The sequence below is a fragment of the Eurosta solidaginis genome, chromosome 1 (genome assembly GCF_040869045.1).
Source record: "Eurosta solidaginis isolate ZX-2024a chromosome 1, ASM4086904v1, whole genome shotgun sequence".
Lineage (NCBI taxonomy): Eukaryota > Metazoa > Arthropoda > Insecta > Diptera > Tephritidae > Eurosta > Eurosta solidaginis.
In genome coordinates, this window is record NC_090319.1 from 389,791,034 (window position 1) to 389,803,303 (window position 12,270).

General features: G+C 36.4%; 1 protein-coding gene across 3 annotated transcripts in view; it reads left to right on the plus strand.

Moving 5' to 3' along the window:
- Octalpha2R (alpha2-adrenergic-like octopamine receptor) overlaps positions 1-12,100 on the plus strand; it is a 330,917-nt gene extending 318,817 nt beyond the window's left edge. For 2 of the 3 annotated variants that reach the window (XM_067763473.1, XM_067763474.1), the window contains 2 exons: positions 1,974-2,132; positions 10,905-12,100. In XM_067763473.1, coding sequence (XP_067619574.1) covers positions 1,974-2,132; positions 10,905-12,059 — 1,314 coding nt within the window. In that variant the 3' untranslated portion in view covers positions 12,060-12,100. The remainder of the gene's footprint in view (positions 1-1,973; positions 2,133-10,904) is intronic. The other variant, XM_067763475.1, reaches the window with a different exon arrangement.
- The last annotated feature ends 170 nt before the right edge of the window (positions 12,101-12,270 follow it).

The following is a 12,270-nucleotide window of genomic DNA, read 5'->3' on the forward strand; positions in this document are numbered from 1 at the left end:
GACTTGTAACTATAACTTCAAAATAATTTAGCTTATTCATATGTATGTGTCTACGTTTATTTGAAAATACAAAATAAAATAATATTTTGCAAAAAAATGCATATAATGAATTTATAGATATGTCAATGATTAAGGCCAAGGAGGTCAATTTCTTGACTGTAGCTTGTCCAGCATTTCTAATATAGAAACATGACTCCAAACCAATCCTCACGGCCAATTCAGTCATTTTAAAATGTTACCTCGGTTGTTATCTTATTCATGAATATAGCCTACAAACAAAGTGAAATTCGCTTAGACGGCGGATTCTGAAAAGATGCTCATGAGTAGGGCAACCCAAAACGTGAAAAAAATCGTATTTTAGGCCCCTTCAAATATGCTCTTAAAATCTAAGTTTATGCTCAAAAGTATGCATTGAAGGTTTTTATAAGCTTCAATTCTATTTTTTATTTCGAAAGTACATATCAATTTGGCAGGAAGCTTAAGTCTTAGATATGTTTGGCTTCTTAACTCGTCTACATTGCATGCACGTTATCATGTCGGATCTAACACTCTAAAGATTCGGATCTTTCGAATTACAGCAATAGCAACGACCTTTGGAATTCCAAAACATAATTTACGTCAAATGGAAGCAATAATGGAGAACAAGAAGAAGTGTAACTACGCCTCAATATTTTTATAATCATGTTTCGTAGAATAATCTTTAAAAATAAGCTGCATCACACGAATTCACCAAATACTTATATTTGGAGAAAAAAAGAAGTCTTATGACCTAAACCAGCGATCTTGGAGTTATAACGCGGAATCCACGTCAAAGGAAAATGTTCCAAAATTTCTTTTGCATTTCCATTTCAAGCCGAAAATAAATTTTTCTTGAGTTGGAAAATATATATTTTTAATTCCTTATTCTTCAAAAATTTACATTCAACAAGTATGTAAACAAGTTTCTAACAAAAAACGTATAATAAAAATGGAAAATAAATATTTTTAAATAAAAATGACTTAAGTGTGACTTATAAGGGAATATAAAGGCATTTTCTTACCGCGCTTAGATTCCACAATCTAGAGCTAGATTTAGGCCAAAAGCTTTATAATAGCAACATTGGTTTAAGGCACTTGTTGGATTGTTTGAAAGCGAACCTGACTCAAATTATGCATCTTGGTCCAACTGTACATATTGAGGAATAAGTATAGTATAATTAATTTTGAATATCGGTTGTTGGATGAAACATTAATCAAGAATCCCAATTTCCTTGTTCATTTAAAGAACGCACTCACTCAGAATCCTATTCAAATCTCCGCTTATCTGAGCATAACTTTGGTACATTTGGGTGTGGGATAGGGCTCTTTCGAAAACAATTCTGAGATAGTGCGTTCTTCGGCCGAATCACGAATCTTGCAAAACGGAGAAATATTTGGGACACGAACGTCCTGTTCAAGTAATTTAATTTTTTAATCTATAGTTTTTTTTTTTTTGGAATAAAAGTACTTTAATTTTCTTTTTATTTTAACAAACTTGTATCAAATTTAGTTTTTTTTTTTTTTTTCAAATTATATTCGTTTTCATTAAATTTTACCTGACATAATATAGCCTCAAAATCCGGTGAAATTGCTTCCGTGTGGAATAAAAAATATGCTTTTTTATGCCTTTTATTGCCCTGCTCAAAGTTGTGACTTATTTAATGACAGCATGTGTTGCCATCTGTATCAATTAAGTTTTGCCATAAGTACGTGAATATAAATAAGGTATGTTTATACGTAAGTAAATATTTTGACAATAATTGGATGCACTAAATTTAAAGAGCTCACATAACCAGGGCCATCCAAATCTCACCAACCTTCACGAACCATACCAAATTCATTATTTAACATTAAAACGAATTTCATTGATTTTCATATTAGTGTTTGCAACAAATATTAGTCTACTCAGACATATTTTATATTAAAGTTTCTTTATTTATTTTGTTTCATTCCAGCTAAGCGAAGATATTGGTTACGTCATATATTCGGCATGCGGTTCCTTCTACTTTCCTAGCTGTATAATGGTTTTCGTTTATATACGAATTTATTTCGCTGCAAAAGCGAGAGCGAGACGTGGAATCAAGAAACATCCGCGAAAAACCAACAACGAAGAGGTAACTTGCACAAAAAATACTGCAATAACTAATTTACAAAATAAATATCATTTCATCTTTACACTTAAAAACTCTATTATTTCTCCTACCACTCCTCTTTTCACATTTTCCCCCAAGGCACCAGGTAGTTGGTACAACTTGACGAAACATGTTGCTTAAGATTTACTCGGCTTTTTCACTTATGAAGTAACAAAAAAACTATGAAAATAATAACGGCTGAGAATTGAGCTGTTCGTATGAAATGTTAAGCTTTTTACAAGGAACAATATTTTCTGGGACACGAATTTTGTAACTCTCCCAGATTTGTTGCAACTTGAGCGAATGCTTCTTTGACCCATTAATATCTGCGTGCAAACCAAAAATTACTCAGACGTTTGGTAGTATAAATATATTAAACATTTTATTTATTTTATTTATTTAAAATTTATCCGCACGATTTACGTTTTCGAAAAACAGAAAAATATCTTTGAGTTTTTTGGACTATTATGTTCATATTTATTTGGCATAACATTCCTCCTACATAGGAGAGCTAAGCCGAGCTACTCGCTACCAGCATCAAACTAGACTTGCTTAAACAAATTCGTAACTATGCCTCAAACTGCAAAAGCCTAAGAATTTTAGTTCTTTTACATTAATTCATGCTTCATTTAAAGCGACTCGCCACTTTGGGCAACATTATATTTCCAATCTATGTTTTCAGGTATTGCAAACAAAATTTATTGAAACTGAGCTGTTTTAATCCCCACTATTTTAACCGCGGCCTTGATATTTCGCAACTTAAGGCCATAGAGGCAAACTAACGATTTCAACGCAAAAACGCAAAATTCAACCGCAAAACCCTGACAGCATCTAAGCCATTTGCGTCGACCCAAAAATCACAAACCCACCAGTATTTTTGGTGCACACGCGTAAGCCGATAAACAGAAAAGCAGTTGCATGCACACTGCCGTCGATGGGGTGATTGCATTCGTCATTTTGCATTTATCCACCCAGTTGATTGCCTCTAAACAAAGTATCAATAGAAACTATGGAAGAGTGCACCAAATCTGAGCATGTGCGTGTGTGTTAATGATTCACGAATATGTTTGTGCATTGAAGTGTGATATAGTTGGGCACAGTGCATTAAGTTTTTAATATCCTCTCCCTTTTTTTAAGTGTATCTATGGCCTTAAGTTTATGTTGAAACAAAGAAATTAAAAGAAAATTAAAAGGCAAAGAGATGTAAAATGTAAATGAAATATACATTTAGAAAACCAATATTTGAACAGGCTTCGATATGCAACAATGTAAGCAGGAAAGTGCTATAACGCCCCTTTCAGAAAAAAGTCTTATTTGCGGTATCTTCGAAAATATATTAGGTTCACACTTACTTACTTACTTAATTGGCGCTTAACCATCTAAACGGTTATGGCCGTCCAACAAGGAGCGCCAGTCGCTCCTTCGCTCCGCCAACCGGCGCCAATTGGTCACACCAAGGGAGTTTAAATCGTTTTCCACCTGGTCCTTCCAACGGAGTGGGGGCTGCCCTCTATCTCTGCTTCCATAGGCGGATTCCGAGAGAAACACTTTCTTGACCGGAGCATCATCTTTCATTCGCATAACATGGCCTAGCCAGCGCAGCCGCTGCGTTTTAATTCGCTGGACTATGTTGATGTCTGCGTACAGCTCGTACAGCTCATCATTAAATCTTCTTCGGTACTCGCCATCGCCAACGCGTAGAGGTCCATAAATCTTTCGAAGAACTTTTCTCTCGAACACTCCCAAAGCCGCTTCATCTGCTGTTGTCATGATCCATGCTTCTGCCCCATATAGCAGGACGGGTACGATAAGTAACTTGTAGAGTATGATTTTCGTTGGTCGAGAGAGGACTTTACTTTTCATACACAAGATATAATAAGAGGTCAGTGCGCAGGATGGGAAGCAAAAAGAGAAAGAAAGAAAAAGCGTCAAAAGAAATGTAAGTAAGCTAAAGAGGACTTAAATATATTAATGAGAAATGGATAAAAAGGGAAAGAAAATGTACACTGATAAGATAATAAAGAAATCGAAAAATAAAGTATAGCAAAATAGAAATGAGCGGAGGCACGAAGTTGAAAAGTGATTGGATTTACAAGTACATGGGAGAAGAACCAGAAGAAAAGTGGAAGTTAGGGGCAGTTAAAGTGATTTTGACAAACACAAATAGGATTAATCAAAGAAGAGACACTAGGAAAGGAAAGTGAGGACGAAAAGTAAGCGAAGGTGGACGGGGCAGTGGGTTCAGGAACGAAGAGGAAGGAGTTGAAAAAATAAGAGGGACAGTGAGAGTTAGTGCAAGACAATAATGATGCAGATGCAGGGAATTGGGATGAAGGAAATTTTAAGTTATGGCTTATACCACTCCTCCGCTGTTACGTGGGGCCAGTTTACTTCATAAATATTTTTACGAAGTAGTCACAAGGGAAGAAAAATAATAGAAGCAGCTAAAAAAGTAGATGGATGGAGAGGGGGAGGAGATGACGGCTGAATTTGTTTTATGTCGACTCTGAACGCCATCTCTAAGGCAGATTAATTTTCACTGAGAGCTTTTAATAGCAGAAATACAGTGCTTGTCAAACAATATCTCGCATAGGAATATTTTCTTTTAACTGAAAAAAAAAACTTGTTTATAAAATATTGAAGTTTCTTATCCCGGGGCGTGAACCCAGGGCCTTCAGTGTGGTAAGCGGAGCATGCTACCATCACACTAAAGCGACCTACCTATGTATTTAATTTGAAAATAATTCCCAAAAGCGTCATAGCCCACTCTTAATCTCCTCTCCCTTTCAATTGTTTTCACATTACTTCAGCTTGTTCCTTTTTGCCCAATTCTAACCTTTCTCTTTTTCTCCAACTTTATCATTATATCTCTCTCTATTCCTCCCGCTCCAGACTACCTTTACTTTTTCGCTCACCCTTACTTTCCCGGTCTGTGGCTCGAATCATAACTATCATGTTTTCGAAAAGATCAGTCGATGGCTGGCTTTCCGGGAAAACAAAGTATCCTAACGCATGACCAAGGTAAACAATTTTCTTCTTTCTGTTACAGGCAGTTGGTGATCGTGTTTCAATAACTTTTTTATTTATTATTTACCTTTATATTAAGTCCCTTTCATGTTTGCCCCTCATTTCCATACGAATTTTTACCCACGGAAAAGTCTTTTTCGGTAACTTCCCGTTGAGCTAGACACTTTATACTTAGAACATGGTTCAGATATGGGAGACATTGCAATGCAAGTGAAAAAAAATCCGCTAGATGGCGCACAAATCGAGATATACGGAAAATTAATTTTAAAATGGAAATTTTACGATCGACTTTTAACTAACTTCTCTATGATCCAGAGACTTGAAACTTACACATAGTTTGCGAGTCGATGACACTACAATTCGTGGAAAAAAATGCCGCCAGTTGGCAGACGAATCGAGATAAACGAAAATCCCTGAAAAAATGCAGGGAATATTGCGATCGATTTTTAAGTATCTTTCCGGTGAGCTAGAGACTTGAAACTTGGGCCGTGAGTCGGAACCCGGTGACAATATTTGATCAAAAAATGTCGCTAGGTTACGCATGGAACGAGATATTAAGAAAATTAATTTAGATTTGGGAATATTTCAATCCATTTTTAACTAACTTCCCGGTTACCTAGAGACTTGTAACTTAGCACAAAGTTCGAGATTCAGCGACCATACAACTTATAGAAAACAAAGTTCCACTAGGTGGCGCGCTAGTCAGATAACTCCAAATCCTTTAAAAATGGGGGGAATTTTGCCATCGATTTTCGAGTAACTTCCCGATGAGCTAGAGACATAAAACTTCGGCCGTAAGTCAGAACCCGGTGAAGATGCAATATTTTATCAAAAAACTTACGCTAGGTGGCGCATGGATCGAGATATTGAGAAAACCAATTTTAAACTGGGAATCTTGCAATCGATTTTTAACTAACTTCCTAGATATCCAGAGACTTAAAACCTGAAATATAGTTTAAAACTCGGTGACAGTGCAATGTTTGATCAAAGAATTTGAGCTACGTAACGCAAAAGTCGAACTATTTAGAAGATTAGGCCATACCTTCAAGGCTAGCCTCCTGAGTGTTGCAGGCGTTGTAGAATTCCACCTCGTTGAAGTAGCTGACAAACGAGGTGGAATTCTCTTGTTATGATGCGAGGTGGAATTCTGTTGTTTTCGCCAGTGTTGTCAGCGAAAATTCCACTAATTCTCTTAAATCTTGCAATTTTGAACAAACAAATAAATAAAAATAAGAATTTTCGCTTAGGAATTACTTAAATTACTAATCAAAGTTGCTATTGCCTTTTTGTTGGCAGTACTAAAAAATTGAAAATAAAAAGACGATAAAAAATTTTAAGGACTACCTTTATATAAATGGACCAAAAAATAGAAGGAATTTTTTCCTTTAATACAGACATAGTTTTGTTGAATTTTGATTAAAAAACTTTAATAATAGCTCTTGCCAAAAAATTTTGGGATTTAAAATATAAAGGTAGAACGCGTGTTTAAATTTTAAATAATCAATTAGTTAATCCCAAGTACATGGTTTGCCATAAATTGAAGGATTGCGCTCCACCTTTATAGCTTTAAATCCCAAAATTCTTTGACAAGAGCTATTATTAAAGTTTTTTAATCAAAATTCAACAAAACTATGTCTGTATTAAAGGAAAAGTTGCTTTCTATTTTTTGGTCCATTTATATAAAGGTAGTCCATTAAATGTTTTGTATCATCTTCTTTTTCATATAACCTCCGTTTCATCCATATCACTTTATTATATCTTCTTGAATTTATTACTTGTAATACATTAAAGTTTTCTAATATTTGGTACTAAATGCGAATAAATAAATCAAAATTTAGTTGCGGAATACATCCAAGAGTTGTTTACTATTTTAGGAGTCTAATTAACGGAAAATTTAAAGCTGCCGATATATGCACTACATATACATATATTACAATACCATTCTATGCTGAATGCCACACCCACATTAAATGCATACGCACATGTGAAATATGCCAAAAGGTGCTTCTTTTTCTTGTTAAATTTCAGTAACTACTGTGGCTGTGCAAATATTTATCGCTATGAATTTGCAAAACTCTATAAATGCCAGCGGTTAAAAGCAGAAACATCAGTTTATCAAGCAACCATTAGCCAACTTTGGTATAGAAATTCGCAATGCCATTTGCACGCTTTCACCCATACATATGCATGTAGGCACACAGCTATTAGTGAAATAATGCATTTCAGATGTTGATGGAGCATTGGCATGACGCTTTAGGCAATTGCTTAATCACAGCAAGCGCGTATGAATTCGCGAATTTAATCTGGTGAATTTTCCGGTGATATGCCATGCATACAATAGAATCGAATGCAATTTCACATTCGCACTTACTTACATATACATACCGGCGAATAATAAATTCTTGCATTGGCCACCGCCTTTTGACCGTCACTACGAGGGTGAATAATAGAATAATGAACGTTAACCAGTTAGAGAGACAAACGTAATGAACAATTCACTGGGAATATAATGCAAAGAGAACAACAGTAGTAACTCCTGAAATAAAGGCTTCTATTTCAGCTGTGGGTATCTTTCATTGTGGTGTGGTGTGTTTTCCGTGGTTTTTTTAAGTTAACTGCTAAGACGACGTGAAAGTAATGTTTGGAAGGTTTTTATTGAGAATGAAATTTGAGAAAAAATGGTCGGGCTGCGCTGAGTAATAATAGATCAAGCAGTCGCAGTTTACTACGTCGTTGACTGGTCCTTAGCAATGAAATGGGGAGCGACGGTTGAAGCCGTTTAGTGAGTCCCGTTTATTTGTTAACCACGTAACTAAACTCTTTGAGAAAATCTATTTTTATGTGAGAACACTCATAAGCCCTCGATTAATCAGTTTGTCGAGGTGATAGTCTGTTTACCGAAATAAATTACCTTCCTAGTTTTAAGGTCTTTCCTAAGACCATGTTTCTACATTTTTGGCATGCAATATGATATTTAATTTTCTTCGCTTTGCCGAAAATTTCTAAATCGTAGATACGTGGTTAATGAATAAACGGGACAATATAGCAGATATGGCGGCCGCCGTGGGGTTACATCTGTCGATTCGGTATTCAGCGTTGAAGTGCCTCTATTGGATTTTATATTGAAGAACCAAATAATATATAAGATACATTGCTTATTTTTCTGAGCACCTGTTCATAGAAATTTTAAATAACCTAAAATCTGCCGTCTACTATTTCTCAATAACGTGTACGGTGACACATGCAGATTCTTTCTGACATTATGGACTTTTTCACTTTATTATGTGCATTATTGACCCTCTTGGCGGACGCCGTGGTGTGGTGGTTGCGTGCTCCGCCTACCGCAATGAAGATGCTGGGTTCACTCCCCGCGCAAAGCAACATCAAAATTTAAGAAACAAGTTTTTTCAGTGAGAATAAGTTTTTCTAAACGGGATCCAAATGTATTTCTGCCATTAGAGCTTCTCAGTGAAAACTCATCTGCCTTGCAGATGCCGTTCGGAGTCGGCATAAAACAAGTCTGGCCAATTTTTAGGAAAAATTAAAAGGAGCACGGCTCAACTTCGGAGAGAGAGAAGATAAGCTGTAAAGTTTCAAAAATCACGTAAGACCTACACAATCTTAGACAAAGAAATTTACTTATATTACTAAAAAAAAAGGACTGCAGACTCATGAAAGGTATTCTAACTGGAAACTGCCTTCTGGCGCCACATTCTTTTAAATTAGACTAGGTCCGTGATAGCAGATATAGGAAGTGCTGGTTGGAGGAGGAAACGGTCGAGCACGTTTTGTACCCTTTGTGCTTGCTAGACCAAGAACCCAACTATTAGAAGGAATATAGCTGACAGATTTAGGAGCAGCAAGTGGCATAGTTCCGTGAAAGCTTCTAGTGTTTGCCAAGAGAACAGAATAACTTTGTAACGTAGGGCATTCCGAACAACGATAAACCAGGAACACACATAACAAACTTCAGATATCTCAGAACGAGCATGCCTTAGTCTGACGGCAGAGTGCTTTTTTAAGCTATACTAGGCGGGAGGTAATTTTAGTTTTCATATATTCAACAAGCTTGAAACGTTTCTGACGTTTGTCATCTTTTATAATTTTCCATAACAAATCATTTCCGTAGCTTTCTATCTTTATATTATACCAACTCTATCGTCAGCCTTTATGAATTATTTTTTTCACTCTAAGCATTTTGATATGCGCAACTGAGTATAAAAAAGTATAAACACTTCATCTTCATATAAATTTTGGTTAGTAGATCACTAAGTTCAGTTAGAATACAATTAAATCTTCACAAACATTATTTGTGCTCAAAGTTATAAACACTCAAATTTTCATGAATGATTAGAAAATGAAGATTTTGTGATTCACAATTTATTCAACACTTTACGTATCGTCGCCCGCTAGCCAGAAGCATGAATGCGTAATTTTTCCGATTTTGTTTTAGAGGTCTCTTTGGATTACTCTTTAGATTCTCTACGTTCCCCTGAAATCTAGAGCTTCCTACGTACGTGGAAACCCCAATAATTTGCAATGCCATTTTCACGAATGTAAAATTCAATCACACATATTGAATGACACATTAGTTGATATGGCTAAACTACTTTTTCAATTTTTGAAAAAAATAAGAACAGCAGCTATTCGTATGTTTCATCGTTCGGGTATACGCGCCTGGTATTCTTCAAAAAAAGTTAGACCGATGAAGAATTTTTAATAGCTTAACATTCGAAAAAAATAGTTGCTTAATTGAAGGCAAACCGGTATATTCGAAGCCGTTGCCTCTTCCCGAATCAAATCAGTTGTGTGAAAAACTGGTTATACCAAAATAAAATCAATATTTTTATAAAAATTTTGAGGGCAACGGTTTTTCCGAACACAACATTTCAGAAGATTCTGATGCTGATGAGAATACGAACTAGTTCTATGTTTGCAATAATATCTTAAATAAAAATACATTAGTGTATATGAAATTGAATTGAATGTGCAACTTTTTTCATTTACATACATATTTCGATAAGTCAAAGCCGCGGATGTTTTCCCAAGTACTGAGGTCTTGAATTGGCCCTAATGTTATTTAAAAATCAATATGTAATGATTTTTTTACGTCTTTTGAGGTTAAGGCCATACCATTACCAGTTGGGCCAATTCTTATAGCTTATTAGGATTCAGCGCATCAAAATGCATAGAAAGCATGAGCAGATTAACCTGATTCGACTACTTTTAATTTTTTTTGTATAGATGTGTTAACAAAAAATATATCAATTTTTTAAATTTTTGTTGTGCCAGAAAAATGAATATGCTTAATATCGGAGAATAGAAGGGATGCGAGCAGAACAATTAGCTCAGTTAAAAGAGCATAGTGTGAGTATAATATATAAGTACAGTTTTACACTAGAAACTAATTCTTCTAATTTTGAGGGAGCAATAAACTTTGAAACTCGATTTCCCAACATTTTCATTTTGGCACATTCATGCTTCTGGCAAGAGGGCGACGGTATGAAGCTTGACTTTTGAGGGGAAAACTAAATTTTGGGGATGGGTGTTCTTAAGAAATTGATATTATGAAAAAATATGGGAGTATTAGATGGATTTTAAAAATGCAGGTAGAGCCAAAGTGAAGAACTAAACGTTTCTTGCGCTGCCTTCTGATGAACAACATCCATGAACAAAATCTGCTAGAACTATTTGTAATCACACTCATTTATTTTCTTTTTCTTTCAGGTTACCAGCTTTACCACAATCGGCAAAAAAGGAACAATTCCAATGCCATCGTCGAGCGCTATAAGCGCACTACAAATGAATCAGCAACGTCAAATTGCGACCATCGAAACTCCACCGAACAGCGCTTCGCTGCAAATGCAAATACCCACAGTGACGTGTGATCTTGCCTCGGATATCTCAACATCAGAGGCAGCAGAATTAGAACCGCATCCGCTTGTATATCACAATGGTAATACAGCAGTCCCGTCCTCACTTAGCATGCTCACGCCCGGCACGCCTAACTTTACTTTATCTGCGGCGGATAAGGAATCACTTAACGTTAGTACGATAGCAACATCAAGGGGAGCATTAAATGTACCAGTACCACCCTCAATGGCTGCTGCAACAACAAACAACACATCAGCAATGAACAATAACAACAATGACAACAATGTTACAGCCATACCAGCGGATGGCATAACAAGTGGAACAGCGACGGTAGAAGGCACCCTAAATGGTACAGCAACAAGTAGAACAACACTTACAACACAAAATACAAGAGGGGGTCTTACAGTAGGAGCTGGAATATCGTCCAACGAGCTACGTGTTTCACCCATATCAGGACGATGTCGTGCACTCTCAGTAGGTATTGATACAGATATGGTTAGTGAATTCGATCCATCCAGTTCGGACTCAGGTGTGGTAAGCCGTTGTGCAGTGGTCAAGCCACTGAAATTTAGGCTGTGTCAACCGATTTTCGGACGTAAAGCAGGTAACCAAGCGCGACGAAATGAAGCAAAAGCGGCCGCATCAGCAGTGGCGATATCAAAAACACTTAAAACTCCCGAAGTGGTAAAAGCCGAACTGGAGCCAGCTATACCGAAACCGCAAAAGCCACGTGATCCTGAGAAGGAAAAACGACGCATTGCCAGAAAAAAAGAGAAACGTGCTACACTTATATTGGGTTTAATTATGGGTAGCTTTATTGCATGTTGGTTGCCATTCTTCTTTCTCTATATACTGGTGCCGGCATGTGGTAGCTACTGTAATATACCAGATTCGGCGTTTGCTATTGCATTCTGGTTGGGCTATATGAATTCCGCTTTAAATCCGGCCATTTATACAATATTCAATAAGGACTTTAGGCGCGCCTTTCGGCGTATACTCTTCAAGTGATGTTTGGCCTATGTGTGCTGTTATCGGTGCGTTCATGCGAGTATTGAAAAAGCAACGGAACGTGCCATGGGCAGCACACCCATTGGTTATGGCATGTACCATTACAGGCGATAGATTTGGTTATTTCCTTTTGTGCATTAAAAAAGAGAAAACAAAACAAAACATATGCAATACATAGAAAGATTCATATGTAAGTATGTACATATATACA